The sequence below is a fragment of the Danio aesculapii genome, chromosome 25 (assembly GCF_903798145.1).
Source record: "Danio aesculapii chromosome 25, fDanAes4.1, whole genome shotgun sequence".
Taxonomy (NCBI): Eukaryota; Metazoa; Chordata; class Actinopteri; order Cypriniformes; family Danionidae; genus Danio; species Danio aesculapii.
The window spans coordinates 24,112,727-24,129,832 of NC_079459.1; the positions used below are offsets into that span (position 1 = coordinate 24,112,727).

General features: G+C 35.4%; 2 protein-coding genes across 2 annotated transcripts in view; one reads left to right on the forward strand and one right to left on the reverse strand.

Moving 5' to 3' along the window:
* LOC130219109 (olfactomedin-4-like) lies at nt 1-4,846 on the forward strand. Its single transcript, XM_056451394.1, has 5 exons — nt 1-385; nt 514-672; nt 751-963; nt 1,228-1,360; nt 3,151-4,846. The coding sequence occupies exons 1-5, from the start codon at nt 353-355 to the stop codon at nt 3,960-3,962; spliced, it is 1,350 nt and encodes a 449-aa protein (XP_056307369.1). The 5' UTR covers nt 1-352; the 3' UTR covers nt 3,963-4,846.
* si:dkeyp-50b9.1 (uncharacterized) overlaps nt 4,240-17,106 on the reverse strand; it is a 25,608-nt gene continuing 12,741 nt past the window's right edge. The window contains exons 6-13 of the mRNA XM_056451395.1: nt 11,961-12,048; nt 11,327-11,451; nt 9,989-10,050; nt 9,832-9,898; nt 9,573-9,657; nt 7,035-7,110; nt 6,510-6,578; nt 4,240-4,352 (exon numbers count right to left, since the gene is read on the reverse strand). Coding sequence (XP_056307370.1) covers nt 4,255-4,352; nt 6,510-6,578; nt 7,035-7,110; nt 9,573-9,657; nt 9,832-9,898; nt 9,989-10,050; nt 11,327-11,451; nt 11,961-12,048 — 670 coding nt within the window. The 3' untranslated portion in view covers nt 4,240-4,254. The remainder of the gene's footprint in view (nt 4,353-6,509; nt 6,579-7,034; nt 7,111-9,572; nt 9,658-9,831; nt 9,899-9,988; nt 10,051-11,326; nt 11,452-11,960; nt 12,049-17,106) is intronic.

Sequence of the window (17,106 nt, forward strand, 5' to 3'; positions counted from 1 at the left end):
TACCTCTGTCAGGATAACTTTAACTTAGTACTATGCTATGACTTCAAAATCGAAGGTTATTTCTAAGATGCATGTTCTATGGCTTGTTTATGTAATCGAAGTGCAGATGTCAGCATGAGCCTCATGATGAACTAGGGTTGTTAGATTTTGGGGGAACTTGTGGTTGACTTTTTCCCATGTTTCTCAACTAAATTTCTTCCTGCATTTCGGAAATGAGCAATAAGTGCAATTTTCACATCCTTTTCATTAACCCCTGGAAAAGTCCTATTTGCATAACTCAAATTGCGACATCTCAGTGTTTGTGTGGAGATTTAAAGCTGATCACTATAGTCTTCCAACGCATTTGGTCATCATGTTCGTCTACCTGCTGCTCCTCACAGTCATCGTAAGTTTTCTCGTTGTCTTGAATCAGCTCACAAGTGTCTAAAAGTTTGATAGAATTTCTGAAAAATAGTTAACTATGAGACAACTAATGCATGATACAATAATCAGATATTATGTTTTCTACATGAGGTGACTGTCAAAGCTGAGAGAGTTCCAGGTCTAAAGAAGACGGATTCGTGTTTGTGTAAAATAAACAGCTCAATGTGGACTTTCCCTGCTGTTCAGTTCATGGAAGTTACAAGACAAGTGCAGGTCTGTGAGGAGATCTTGGATGAGTTTGAGGAGAAGGTAAGAAATCTGTTTAGAGCCTTATGGCAGGTGCATTCAGTACGACTAAGAAGGTGACATCATTCAACTATCTTCCAGATACGGAGCACAAAGGCAGAACTGCCGATGATGGAAGCCACTCTTCAGAACATCACAGCACGTCTGAAAGCATTTGATTACCTTTATAGAAGTGGACTGTACAGCGCTCTTCACCTTCGCCAGCTGAACCAGGAGCTTGAAGAAATCCATCGATCCGTCAGTGAAACACACATGCAGAACCCCAACAAAGAGACGCAAGACCTGCTCAGTGAGGTACTGTAGATATCACAAACAAATTTACATCTTTGACAGAACTGTATATAAATATATATAATGTTAGCCATTGACTTAATTTATAGTATTATTTACCTACTAAGGATGTCAATAGTTAGCGGTTACCAACCTTTTCCAAAATATCGAAGAAGGAAACTCAAAGTGTTTGCAACCATTGTGATTACATTTTTGGGTGAACTGTCACTTTCATATAAATAATAGTAAAGGCGACAACAGTTTAATAAGAGCATCTGTTGTTTTTAGTTGAATAAGACAAAACATGATGTCCAGAAGATGTACAAAGATGATTTCTTCAACCTGGAGACCATGAAGAAGAGGTTGCGTGACCTCAACAATCGCGCGCAGACTTCAAAGACCATACCAAATGATTTCAGAAGTAAGTACATTACTGACTCTTTCTTAAAGTAGTCAATGTTAGGTCATTCTAAACTATAGGTAAACAAAATCACTGTATTTCACAAATGGATAACATTTAATCATGATTAAATGTATTGATATGCTGATGTTCACACTAGTTTCGTAACATAACTTGTAAATAAATGACAAGTGTGAAACATTCCAGCACGGTTTAGAGTAGCACACACTGCACATCATTAGGGATGTCCAGATCTGATCACGTGATCGGAAATCGGGCCTGATTATGTGCTTTCAGACTCGATCAGAACCCTTCCCTTACAGAAAATTAATAAATAGATTGACTTTAAGTAATATCGATGAGATTAAGTGAATTGTTTAATGTGTGGTTTAGTTTAAAATAGCAACAACAATTTTTCTGTGTTCCATGTAGCCTAATGTCTGTTTTAAACCCACCAAAAAGCCTGATTTTAGGCTACACTACATTTAGTATTATTCTTTTACATTTGTTTGTAAATCTAGTGCATTGTAAAATGCATTTCCCTTGTTCTTGCTTTATCCATCAAAATAATAATGATTTTACATCTTAATCAATTATGGCCTTTTTGGATTTTTTTTTAGTTCAGGAAACCGATTGCAACAAACCATTTAAGTTCAAAAACTAATCCTAATGAATAATGTGAACTTAATCCATTTGAGTAAACGAAGCAATTTGAGCACAGTAAAACCCAATAAGTTAAGGCAACTCAAACCATTTGAGGAAGCCGATTGCTACAAACCATCTGAGTTAAAAAACTTATCTATATGAGTACTGTGAACATACTCCATTTAAGTCGAAGTAATGAGGTATTTATTCAACTCATTACCTTCAACACTGAGTTCAAAACTCTTTTCAAATGAGTAAAATTTACTTTCAATCAATTTTGAGTTAACTACACTCATTTCATTTGATAAAGTTGACTGATGGGTTTTACAGTGTATGAGGGGGTGCATTTTGCATCAGGGGTGCGTTTCGCATCAGGGGTGCGTTTCTCGGCACAACACCAGAAAACTAGAACACGGAAGCAGCTTGAATAAGAAAGCGCAAGTATGTTTGCGGTCTGTAGGTATTATAAAGTTGAAGAGACGTAGTGCCATTGCAAGCATCCAGAAACAGGCTCAAACCTGACAAGGTAGAGATGTTAGTTTTCATTTAGAAAAACATACATTTCCTTCTGTGAAACTTAATACTCTGATGAGAGTAAGAGTTAGGACTGCAGTTCCAAAAGCAGATTACTAAAAAAAGCACACTGTGGTACTTTTATTTTTGTTTACATGCCTGTCGGGTATTTTAATTGAGGTGCTATTTGTTTTTATATTTGATTTTTTGTATATTTCCTGTCGCACTAAAGTACGAAAGTGATGAATTTATGTTATTTATTAGTTGAGGAACATCCTGGATCTGTTTCTTCACTCTTCTTTATTCTTTTTTTATGTATAATAGAAGTATCGGATCAGGTTTCGGTATCGGTAGATACTCAAAATCAAAAGACTCGGACTCGAGGGCAAAAAACCTGATCGGCACATTTCTAGTTGTCGTTATTCTAAACATTACTTTTAGCTATGGGTAAAAGAAAGTTTCACAAATCTGTTTCTGACAAAATATTCAGAATTTAAGAGGGAAAATTACAAATATTGACAAGCCAGTTGGAGTGAATTAAGACTATTTCATAATTCAGGAAAGCAAATTCTTGGCTTTCTTTAGCCTTCATGTTGAAAGATTTTAACACTGACATTATTTACATTAAAATGTGTTGCTAAAATTGCTTGCAGGTACTTGTCATCAGCGCATCATAACCAGAATAAGTTCTCCAGTTGTCACCAAGCTCAATTCCATCAGCAAGTCCTATATTTCTGGTGCCTGGGGCCGCGATGCTCTACTAACTGATAAACAGCGTTATTGGGAACACTGTCTGGTTAGTGGACACAAGCATGGGCACACTATCAGAATGTACAACTCGTATGAAGACTTCATGGCTAACAAGAACTACAAGGATGAACCGATTGCACCGTCTTACAGTGACAAGAATGCTGTTCAGGGTTCTGGCACTATATTGTATGACAATACCGTATTTTACCAATGCTACAGCACTGCAGAAATCTGCAGCTTCAATATTACAACAAAAGCAACCAAGCGTATGAAACTGGATGGTGCTGGAATCGACAACAAGTTCCCGTTCTGCTACTACACCTGTCGTGATTGGACAGACATCGACCTGGAGGCTGACAGAGACGCCGTGTGGGTGATTTACACCACTGTTGAGAATCATGGGAACATCGTTTTGAGTCGCTTAGACCCGGTGGAGCTCAGTATCACACACACATTTAAGACACATCTCTTTAAGAGGTCAGTCAGCAGCACGTTTATGGTGTGTGGAGTCCTTTATGCAACACGTTATGTTAATACTTATCAAGAGGAAGTGTTTTATGCTTTCGATACAACCACTGGTCAAGAGATAAACTCTCTTTCTTTGCCTTTCGAGAAGGTTTCTGCTGGAATTTCCAATCTGAACTACAATCCTGTCGATGACAGATTGTACTCGTACAATGATGCCTATCTGTTAGCATACGACACCTTCTTCTGAGAGTGTTTCAAATGCAGCTTCTCAAAAAAATGTGTGTGGTGTGTTTCAAATTTAAAACTGGTCCTTTGTATTTTTCAAAGCAGGTCCAGAGACGTTTACTACAGGAAACCACTCATGTGAGACAGAGTTACAAATAAACATACTAACAAAAGTAAAAATGTGTGAATGAATATCAGGCAATTAACAGTTGTCCTCCTAAAGCCTGCAATAAAAGGCACAAAACTTACAATGAACACAATACATCAGACAAGTCTAAAGATCAGATTAAAATAAACAGAACGTAGCTGTTTCCTCAACAACCTTCAGCGCCCTCTGGTGTTTGGATGAAAGGTTGTTTGGACTGCCCTGTTTCTTGCTCTTGTGTTTCTGGATTTGAATGTTCCTGGTCATCTAGAAAAATACAAAGAGAGTGATGTATATTGACCACACTTAATGCAGAGGTGGCAAACGTACACACATCCTTTACTCAAGTAGAAGTACAGATACTCTTGTTTAAAATGACTCTGGTAAAAGTTGAAGTACTGACTACACTTTATGTACTCGAGTAAAAGTAAAAAAGTACGGCCTGAAATAAGTACTTAATTAAAAAATATTAATTACTACATGTTTTACTTTCACAGGGTATACGCACATCATGTATACATCTACACAAAAGAACTTACATTTCTAATTTTCAACCACAAACTAGCCAAGCAGCATTACTCTACAATTTTGTCCAACAACAATGCTCAAAAAGTTGCCCTGTGTGTATCATCACCTGGACACAAAACAACTTTACAGCTGTTAAGAACAACAGCTGCCATACTCATTCATATATTCTAAAGCGTTATTTTTCTGCCTATATACTGTATGTATAACTAATAAAGGTCTTAAATTTAACAATTCATTTTGTCCAAAACATTTTTTTTCTTTTTATAAAATAAAAAACTGAATATATTTAACAACAAATACATTTTTGCATTATGCTTAAGCTGCTTCATTTTCTTCAAACGGCACACTCTTGCAGCTCATATGATTTGTTTTGGTTTGTTTTTTGTTTTGTTTGTTAGTATTGTGTATATTTTATTTAACAGATAAAATTATTAATGCTGTTATTACATTTTTGCATCATTTTTTATTCATAAAGCTCCCAGTATAAATACTTTTGATGTTCTCAAATATTTATCTAACAATCTATCTAACAAATTTAAATGAAGACAACATAATACAGACTATAAAACAGTAGCAAACCTCATTGCATAACGCGGTCATAGGAATGTAAGTTACTGTAGAACTAACTGTACAAACATTGACAAAAAGCACATGATTGATCGTTTTTTTCGTGGTATTATATTGAAAGATCAGAGAAGTACAGTATCACAAGCTCGGATGTGGACAAAAGACTTTAACCCCATTTAAATGCCAAATTTTGACAGGAACGCATCTCTTGTTTTTTTCCTGTGATCTGATCGGCTAAAACGCATCTTATTACCTGGTATAAACATGAAAATAAACATGACATCAGTCATGTTTACATCACGGACTCCTTATCCACGTTAGCCATTCCTATGGTAAACTTAAATAAACAAGCTTACGTTGTGTGATCAGAGGTTGAATTACTCTACATCATGAACAGTTAAATATTCCCCTACTGTGCAATAAACGTGCAATACTTTCTCATCCGCACTTGTACACAGCACCTTATATCAATTTACAATGCAATACTTTCTCCATTCACATTTGTACACCCTTATCACCTGTATATTTATAACAAATCTGTACATATAAAATCAACATCCAGATCTTTTTGACTAACTGCATCTTTGTTTAATGTTTATCGTCTTTTTTTCATATTTATTTTGTGCTGTCACTTGTCACTTTATGTACACTGGAAGCTTCTGTAGCCAAAACAAATTCCTTGTGTGTGTGTGTTAAGCACACTCGGCAATAAAATGGATTCTGATTCTGATTCTGAAAAAGCTGTGCACTGCAGTTGTCAGAAAAATAAATAATGGAGTATTTGTACTTCATTACTTCCCATCTCTGACTTTATGCTGCATGCAAGCATTTACAAAGTATTATATTAAATGAGTCATGATCAAACACTGTAAAACAGCCAATGATCAAACACTTGTGACAGTCAAGATAATACATTGAATTAAACTGTGTGTACTTTCCCTTTATGTTGTACCTCTTACTTCAATAAATGTCTTTTTAGTTTTACTGGAGTGACTGGCCATGTGGACCTCTTTATACAGTGAATTTAGTGCACTCATTAATGTGCCGCTTTTGCTGTGTTTTTATAGACTGGATCGATTTTATAGGTTTTTCTTCATTCCTCATGGTTCAGGCAGTACAGCTTCATGACTCATTATGATGCTGCTCTATGAGTCACAGGCTAGAAATCAACTGGCTCTTATAATTGGAGGTACGAGCAGAAGTCAGTCTGAGCCTGTTATTGGTCAGGTGCTTCCAAAGGATATCATGACTGTCACGGTTGATGTGTGTTTTTTGCTGCACTGAAAAGAAATGTGAATAGCCATTGCTAAATCTGATAAAAATACTCACCTAAGTCTGACGCAGTATTGTCCAACAGCTTCTGTGCATTCTTCAGCCTGTACATCAAAAACCTGTTTTCTGCAGTAAAATAATCATTAATTTGTCAGTGGTTTATATTATTTTGTGCACATACACAGCTATCTGTATTTTAATGTGCAGACTATCTAAAAATACTAATAAAAAAATTCTATATATAAAGAAAAATGCAGTATTTTTCACTATTATTAATTTTCACTATTAACTATTACCTACCTTAGAATAAACAGATAAATAATAATAAAATTAGGGTAAATTTAAATACAAATTAAGCATTATTATTAACATGTAAGAAAATGTTGTTCAGATTTAAAAATACAAATAATAAATAGTATTAAATAGAATAAACACGCTCAAATATAATTAGGAAAAAAGAAACTGGACAATGGAAAGGATCATGCCCAATAATTAATATTAAATGACAAATGGCTATTTTTTTCATGTAAAACTTGCAGACAAATATAAATATGTAAGTGATTTGCACTTGTAGAAACATACCTACGTCATGGCGTTTTCGTTTTTCGTGTTCCAGCCTGAGGTTAAGACAGTCCGCTTCTTCACGTAGTGTTTCAAGCTAAAAAGCCATGGAAGTGCAATAGTACACAAACACACTCAAAGGATACATAAACAACTAAACATAGAAACAGTGACTATCTATAATATACAACATCAAACTGACAGCTATTAATGAGTAAAATGATTATAAAATCTCTTATACTACAGTGATGTTAAATGCTTGATTATTATTGGCTGATGAGCATTCAAAAGAGTGCAATTGTTTACAAATAAATGCACAGTTAAAGTAGTTCCAGACAAGTTTTTCATATCACTACACTAAATGACTGCAGCCTACAACAGTCAAAAATCACAACAAAACAAAGGTTTTGGATGACATATATAAGAAACTAGTACTACACATAAGCTGTGGATGCATTCGAAGAGTGCTGCGTCTTCATGCCGCGACGAGGCTGTCTAAAAAAAAATAAAAAATCGAAGGCTCCTTCAAATGCAGTCTCCAAATGCGTCCTTCATTTCCCAGGTTATGAAGGATACAACTAGTGGATCCTTCAAAGACCTCGAACATCCCAAGATTCATTGCGTGCTGATAACAGCAAGACGTTTTTAAAAGAAAACTCCGGATTACAGTTTTAAACGTATGAATTAGGTTTTATTTTACTTGGATATCTAAACACTTGTAAAAAAATAAGAATAAATGAAAAAAAAAAGAATATTAAAAGTCAGTTACTAAAGTTACTAAAAAGGGATTTTTATGTGTACATGTATGGATCAAAGGAAAATATATTTACTTTTTGTAAACATTATTTTGCCTTCAGATCGCTTAATATAAGTTTTAAATTCACTTTGAGAAAAGGACATTACTAATTTTATTATCGCTTATTAACGGCAGCTGTTACGGTTGCAAGCTGATGAAATCGTTCTTCTGTTGGCTAGATTAGCTAGATTAACTTCAAAATGCTTGATTTTGGCCTGTGTGGACTTTGAAGGACTCATCTTGGAAGTCTACATCCTTCGGAGGATGCAGCCTCTAAAATGAGACACAGCTATAGGGTATATGCGGAGCTAGTGTTGTTCCCATACTGATAAACTTCCGGTTTAAACCTGTTATTGTAATTTTTTTTTTCATTTTATATGATTTCTTACAATAATAATAATGCATTTTATTTAAGGCGCCTTTCATGACACTCAAGGTCCCCGTACAGAACAGCTAGAACAATCAGTTCAAATAAAAACACAATAAAATACAATACAAACTTTTTTTTAAAATGCAGTCGGGTTAAAGAGAATACGGTGTTCTAAACAGATGTGTTTTGAGTTTGGATTTCAATAGTGAAAGAGAGTCTAAATTACGGAGATCAGGAGGAAGTGAATTCAAAAGCTGAGGAGCAGAGTGGCTGAAGGCTCTGTTCCCCATGGTGACAAGGTGGACAGAGGGAACAGTGAGGTGAATGGAAGAAGAAGACCTGAGTGTTCGAGAAGGTGTGGTGATTTGAACAAGATTAGCAAGGTATGGAGGAGCAAGATTGTGGATGGCTTTAAAAGTGAGAAGATGTATTTTATAATTAAGATATGGGAAGCCAATGAAGCTGCTGTAGAATGGGTGTGATGTTACAGATAGAGAGGGTTTTTGTGATAATACGGGCTGCAGCGTTTTGTACCAGTTGTAATTTATGAAGAGTTTTTTTAGGGAGGCTAAACAGAAGGGAATTACAGTAATCTAAACGGGATGTGACTAAACTATGAACAAGAATGGAAGCTGAATGAGGTGTGAGGGAAGGAAGTAAACGATTTATATTTCGAAGGTCGGGTGACATTATTAACATGTGCAGTGAATGAAAGGGTGCTGTCGAAGATGACCCCCAGACTCTTAACCTGAAGGGAGGGGGTGATGACAGAATCATCTGTGTTCTTTTAGAGCATCGATCTTGTAATGTAATTTCAATACAATCAGTTAAACAGACTTTGGCATTCATTTAGTTGCTCAAGCGTAAAACGAGACAAAAAGCTGTTTACTCGTACGCGCCTGTCAGAATCGGCAGGCTAGCGCAGAAGCTCCATTGAATATACTAGGGTAAAATAAATGCTTATATTATAAAGACATGGCAGGGAAAAATGTAATTTAATGCAGTGCTTCTTGTACAATCTGAGACCCACTTTATATCGGATATCACTCAGCCAGTGGAGATCGCTGATTTTTAAAGAAAACAGACCTTAAAAGCACCGATTTTGCAATGGCATACAGTTCACCGGGAGCACTTAACCCAGGTTACTGGCAAATTAAAAGTCCTATTAGCATATTTCAGCATATACCCTGTAGAAGCCTGTTTGAGGACATCTGAACAATGACTGTAGGTCTGGTAACCTTATATAAGCGGGATAACTGACTCCGCTCTGTTCATTTATAAGAAAACAATGCCCACTCAAGAAGTAACATCGCCACCTCGGATGTACATTAATTTTCGAATAATTCAACAACCCATCATCAGTAGTTCTTTACACATGTCAGTGCATAATCACCTGTTGGCGTAGGATCTTGACCTCTTTCAGAAGCCTGGTCACACATACCATCTGATGCTGATACGCACAGAGAGCCTGTGACCTCCTAATAAACAGAAACAACATTAATCTTACAATCAGAAGTATTCTAATACATTTTAGATTATTACTAGTTGTGCTCAATAACAGCATTGGTTCGGTTTAGTGTTGGGATGAACAGAGCAATATCCCAGAACACTCTAGCAACCACATAGCAACCATTTAGAGAAATGGAACTCACGCAGTTTTCAACTCTATCTCCACCTCTTGTAAACTCAGGGAGAAATCAGGATCTCTCATCGTGAGGTCTAATAAAGGGAAAGGTGTTGAGTGAAAACAAGGTTGTAGTGTGTGTTAATGAGCGTGTGTGTGTGTGTGTGTGTGTGTATAGGCCTCACCTGTGGTAAAGGGTGGCAGGTAACTCATCATAATACTGTTGGTCCATTCATCTTTCAGCTCTCTGTATAGTTTGCCCAAACAAAATGGTAATAGTTTGTTAAAAAGCATATTATACAGTAAATTATTATTCTGTTATCAGTGTTATTTTTAGATTCATTATAGATGAATTATTATTATCCTATTATAGTGTGTACTAATACATTAAAGTAGTAGTTTTCATAAATTTTAGTAATTGTCATGTTTATTAGTTGTTTTTAAATATTTCTATTTAGATTTAGTTTATATTAGGACTTAAAACTTATTTATGATTTGTCTTGCATCAAATTTTACATATATTACATCATCAATTTTGCATCATTACCAAAAATGTTTATTTTTACAATAATTATTCATACTGTATAATTATTGCATTGTTGCTGTTTTACATTTCGATAGTTCTGTAAAATCTCATGTTGCTTAATGCATGATGAAATATTTTTCTTTATATTATCTATGTATATATAGTGTATATACACACTATATATAGTGTATATACACACACTCACCGGCCACTTTATTAGGTACACTTGTCCAACTGCTCAATGATGCAAATTTCAAATCAGTCAATCACAAGGTAGAAACTCAATGCATTTAGGCATGTAGACATTGTCAAGACAATCTGCTGCAGTTCAAACCGAGCATCAGAATGGGGAGGAATTTCAGAAATTGCTGATCTTCTGGCTTTTTCATGCACAACTATTTCTAGGTTTAACAGAGAATGGTCAGAAAAAGAGAAAATATCCAGTAAGTGGCAGTTCTGTGGGTGCAAATGCCTTGTTGATGCCAGAGGTCAGAGGAGAAGGGCCAGACTGGTTCGAGCTTATAGAAAAGCGACAGTAACTCAAACAACCACTTGTTACAACTGAGGTATGCAGAAGAGCATTTATGAATGCACAACACGTATAACCTAAAAGGTGGATGGGCTACTACAGCAGCAGAAGACCACACCAGGTGCCACTCCTGTCAGCTAAAAACAGGAATCTGAGGCTACAATTCGCACAGGCTCACCAAAATTGGACAACAGAAGATTGAAAAAACGTTGACTGGTCTGGTGAGTCTCGATTTCTGCTGCTATATTCAGATGGTAGGGGTAGGGTACTAGGGTACTAGTAAGGTGTACCTAATAAAGTGGCCGGTAAATGTACAGTATATGTAAGGTATAAACTCTAAAGCAAGGAGTCATGTCTAAGGCAATGTGATTTGTGTATTAAGACAATAAATTGAGTGTGATTTTATCGTTTATATTTAAATTCCAACATATGTGTAACAGCACAACATTCATATGACATTGTCAGTACTTGAACATGTCGTTGAGCATGAGGTCGTCAGTGAACTCGTTGCTTTTGAAGAATGCTGTTGTATCGGTGTCAGAGTGGGCGACAAGTGTGTCATACTGTCCTACTACAGACTGAGACTTCACAAGCTGAAACAGTGTAAAAAACAAAATCAGTCAAACTGAAGCATTGAGTTATATATAAAAACGAAATAGCAGTATTATGTGCAAACAGTAGAGGGCAGTGTACATGAAAAAATTACTGAGTGTGTATTTATGAATATGCACCTTAAAGGGATAGTTCAACCAAAAATGAAAATTCTGTCATTTACTCGTCATTTCCTTGTTTCAAACCTGTTTGAGATTCCAATGAACACAAAAGACTTTTGAATAAATGTTGGAAACTGATAACCACTGACCTCCATAATATGTCTATGGATGTCAGTGGTTACTGGTTTCCAACATTTTGGAAATACTGTCTTTTGTGTTTAACTGAAAAAAATAAACTCATAAGGGTTTATAACGAGGGTGAATGAATTGTGAATACTTTTCTCTTTTGCGTGAACTATCCCTTAGTCATTTGTAAAGCCAGTGAAGCAATGACAGTGTCATTCTAGTACAGGAGTTTGAGGAATTGAGTAATTTTTGTTTGTGTTTACCTGTAAGATGTAGCTGCCAATCCCCCGATGCCGGTAGTTTTTCCTAACAGCCAAAAGAGACAGCTGAAGCACTTTGTTTCCTGTAAACCTACAATATCCCAAACAGACTCCATATTACTGTCTTCATTAGATCAGCATATTGCTAGCTTAAATTCACATTACATTAGAAATTGGATTTTTGCTGAAATCCAAAAAAGTGATTTTCTTTTCCAATAATTTCAGGTGAATCATTTTTTTTATTTAAACTAAAAAGTGTTTGCTATTTTCATTCCTCATAAGCTGATCCTTCTTACCATTAAAGCAAATCAGACTTGTGCTTTTCTGACACCAATGTATATATGCCAGTAATTTTTAAACATATATATTTTTTTATTTTACTGTAAGACTTAATAATGTAAATTCATTACTATTATGAAACCTGTTTTATTAGTGCCTGAGCAAATCAAATTTCTTAGCGTTCAGGCACCATGCGGAGACTGTTCGGGAATGATACTGTAAAGAAAATGGATTAACAGAGCAGATACTGAATGAAGCGGTTTATGTCTGGTGGCTGGTGGCAGAATCCATTGCATATCATGTCCTTCAAATGTTTCCTGCGCTCTTTGCTCTGGGTTCTGTCTCTTGTCATTCCAGTCGTCGCATCCTCTGATTACAATTATAACAGCCGTAAGGGAGATTGGTGTCATGAAATACATGCGTCTTTGTGCATGTGAAATAGCCGTTTTTGCTGATATTAAATATTTCATTTTAATTCAGGTTCAGTAAGCAGTTTTTGAGATTTCAGGATTCTCCCATTTATTTAGACAGGACTTGATCTTGGATGAACAGGCTGAAAGTGTTACAAATATGGCCGCTGCCAATTTTGCAGTTTCAAAACTGTAATTTATATCGCATTACAGTCAAATATTCACTTCAGAAATGAGCAGACTGCTGATCCTACAGCTAGCACTCAAGTTATTGCAGGCTCATACTGTAATAAACACATCTTCTTAAGATTGGTATACACGAGACAATAGGTCTAAGACTCTAAGCTGATTTCCTCAGTGTCAGTATAGGGGGCACATTCACCAGGGCTCTGTGCTCTTTATGCTCTTCATCTGATGCGCCTTTGCTTTATTTCAAACAGAGGAATTTCCACACAGCCACCCAGGGTATAAATCAGTGTATAGTGTTCATAAACGCCCACCATATACTGACACTGAGAAGTAGAAAATGTTGAATAAAATTGTTATTTTTGTTTTATGTGCACCCAAAACTATTCTTATAGCTTAATAATATTCTCATTGATCCACTGAAGGCATTCAATATCTGACATAAGTCTTGTCGCCTATCCTATCCAACCACAAATAATAACTTGACTTCTAGTTGATCATTTTGTATCAGAAGTGGCTTTTATGAAAGACAAAGGCCTCTAGATTACGTTTATTTTACCAAAATAAAACATGATCATGCATTGATTTTTAATTATTTAAAGAGGACAGTAAGGTCTGACTTTGCTTAGACAAATGTCTTGTCACTTAACAGAAATAATGTACAGCATAGAATATAAAGTCATGGTGCAGTGAACAAAGAAAGAATTGTGAATGAATAATGTGTATGACTCCCATGAGCTTGGATGACTGCATCCATACATCTCTGCAATGACTCATATAACTTATTATTCATAAAGTCTGCAAAATCTGCAATGGCAAAGAAAGCATTCTTGCAGGACTCCCAGAGTTCAAGATTCTTCGGATTCATCTTCAATACCTCCTCCTTCATCTTACCCCAGTCATGCTTAAAAATGTTTATGTCTGGTGACTGGGCTAACCAATCCTGAAGAGACCTTATTTGCTTTCAGGAACTTTGATGTGGAGGCTGAAGTATGAGAAGGAGCGCTATCCTGCTAAAGAATTTGCCCTCTCCTGTGGTTTGTAATGTAATGGGCAGCACAAATGTCTTGACACCTCAGGCTGTTGATGTTGCCATCCACTCTGCAGATCTTTCGCACGCCCCCAAACTGAATGTAACCCCAAACCATGATTTTTCCTTCACCAAGCTTGACTGATTTCTATGAGAATCTTTGGTCCATGCGAGTTCCAATAGGTCTTCTGCAGTATTTGTGATGCAGTTCAACAGATGATTCATCTGAAAAATCTACCTTCTGCCACTTTTCCAAATGATCAACTATAAGTTTTGTTGCTCTTACAACTTGGATCGACGACAAGACTTTTGTCAAGTAGGGTATAGTCTTTTCTGAGTATTTTTGGTATTTTTCTGGATTTTGAAGTGAATAAGTTAGGACCATTGCTGTCTATGAGGGATGTGAGAGGTCTCAGATTTCATCTAAAATATTACATTTTCTGTCCAAAGATAAACAAAGGTCTGAGAGGTTTGGAACAACATAAGGTTGAGTAATAATAACAAAATTATAATTCTTGGATGAACAACCCCTTTAAGAGTGAATGAATCTGCTTGAGGATTGACGAATTGTCTTGCAAATTGTAGATATCTCATGTTGAATACGATCTGAAGATATCCAATCAGAAAGTGAGCTAACAGAATAGGGAAGCATAACAAATGCCTATCCAAACACTATCTTTGCAATTTCTTCTTATCATCCACTATGTTTTGCCACATTGCACAGTAGCACATTAGCACAGTACACACTATACAGGCAAAATGGTTAAATCTAGTATGACTTTATCCTCATGTTTGATGTCAGTCTCAGTTTGAAGATCATATTTGATTTTTATCTTTTAGTGTGCACCCAGTATTATCAGTATAATTTTCCATATTGTGCCGATGCTGATGTTTACATTTCAAACAGTTGTGTTCCTTTTTAATAAGATTGTGCATCCCTACATTGCATTTCTAAAATACATCCAGAATGACTCTTCAGTACGAGTTTGTGTGTGTGTGGCAGACATTCGAGGTTAAACCAAACCACGGGCCATGTGGAAGCCATTTGGCACAAATACAGAGTGCAGAATAGGGAAAGGAGAAGCAGAGGAAGCCATAGTCTCTCATTGAGGGGTAATAACAGCCCACAGCCAGCAGGGCAGGGCAGGTTTCACCGCTCCTCAGCCCCTCTGGCCTGGAAATAGACTCAGGGTGGAGCGACGCCATTCAGTGGGATCTCATAATGACAAGGCTTGTTTCAGTTTGATGATATAAATAAAGTCTTTTTGGAAATCCTGGAAGGAATCCACTCGTAAAGGGCTGAAATGCTGACTGAGGCTACAGGGGAAGGACAGTTGGGCGCTTGTTCTTGTTTGACTTCTGGATTGTAGGTGGAAGACGAGTTTGCATGGGAAATATACTATTACTGTAGATTCCTTTTAATGGAAAAGGCTCCGGGAAAGTAAAAAGACTGCCACAATAAATTTGGAAAACTGATGCATTTCATCACAACTAAGGGCTTTTATTTTAAATAAAGTGTATTTGAATGGATAATAATTACATGCTTTAATAATATATAGTATTACACTTGGAATGTCTTGTTTATTGTGAAAATAAGAAACATTTGTTTATATATTTAATATATATTTAATATTCAATTACGGATAATTTGCATTTTTGATAATAAACCTTTCACTTGGATAAATTGTACTAAATCATACATTTATGTCAAAATAAACCATAACTTTAATATAGTAAATAAAAAATAATAATTAATGATTATGTAATTACACAAAATGCTAAATTAATATTATAAATGAATCAAATGAATTATTATTAAGTTCTATATTATATTAAATTTGCATTAAATTATGAATATATAATCATATATATTCCCCCCCCAAAAATCTTAAAAAATTGTTATGTGTAATAATAATGCAATGACACAAGGAGATTAACTACTGAAATCTATTTAATACTTTAAATAAAAGTTTTTTTTGGCAATGACAGCTTAAAGACACCTCTCATATATTATTATATGAATAAATTACTCACTAGGGTTGTCATGATACGATTAATTCACATTACGATACTATACCAGCTGAAGTATCATGATACCAAGTAGTCTTGCGATACTGTAATTCATAACTCAAATCTCTGAAATAAAGAAAATTTTCATAAATACTATAATAGGCCTACTTGAATTCATAAGTCCCTTATTATTGAAACATTTTTACATTTTACATCACTTCATCTAAAATGCATTGGTTCTTTTTGTTTATTTTATTTATTTTCTTTTTCTTTATAACTGACCGACAAATAAAAATCAAGATCCAAATTATACCATTATACTCAAAGATTTATTAAACAATAATTTCAATGTTTCCTGATATTCTTTTGGGTTTTCATCTATTGTTTTTTTTTTTTTTTTTTGTCTTATTTCACATTGTGAGTTTTTCTTTTTAACAGATTGTTGTGGTTGTTGTAGCTACTACAGTAAATCATATTGACAGGAACAGAAATGGACTGATTCAGATGTACGTTCAAACTGAAGCGTTAGAGAACGTGCAATAGGCTACCATAAAAGACATGAATTCTACACAGTTTTGCAACCTTAAAGTGCTTCACAGACTACTCAAATAAATTGTCTTTTCTTGCACAAGCATGTGAGCATTTTAGTGACTTTTCCACATGAAACATTATGTATTAAATAGACCGTTAATGACTATACTACTGTTTACAAACTACAGTACCGCCAGTATTTTGAAGCCATAGTATCATACTACCATAGTACTGGTAAACCGTGCAAACCTATAACTTCAACAGCGTGTCAAAATCTTGATGGTTCCATAGAACTCATCTGTCAAATCTGATCTTTAATTTGTATTTTATACTATATTGGATTTAAGTCAGGTGATTGGCTGGGCCATTTTACAGCTTGATTTTCTTTCTCTGAAAGCATTTGAGTTTCCTTGGCTGTCTTGCTGAAATGTCCACCCTGGGTTCATGTTCATCATCCTGGTAATGTAGATGTTGGACAGAAGCAGTGAATAATAATTTACAATGACAAAGGGAAGAGGGTTGCTGAAGAACTACTGAGAGATTTCAGCTGCTGTCTGAGCTTTCACTGCCTATACACCTCCCTTTCGTCATGTGTTCAATACTTTTCCATTTCATTTTATTATGCATAACTTCATTTGTAGATTAATTAGATGTATTTTCTTTGCATGTATCAATTTCTTTGGTTGTTACCAACATCCAGGGA

Coding starts and splice junctions, on each gene's coding strand:
- LOC130219109 (XM_056451394.1), top strand. CDS start 353: ATGTTCGTCTACCTGCTGCTCCTCACAGTCATC. Junction 673..750: donor TGGATGAGTTTGAGGAGAAG/GTAAGAAATCTG, acceptor ACTATCTTCCAG/ATACGGAGCACAAAGGCAGA. Junction 964..1,227: donor CGCAAGACCTGCTCAGTGAG/GTACTGTAGATA, acceptor TGTTGTTTTTAG/TTGAATAAGACAAAACATGA.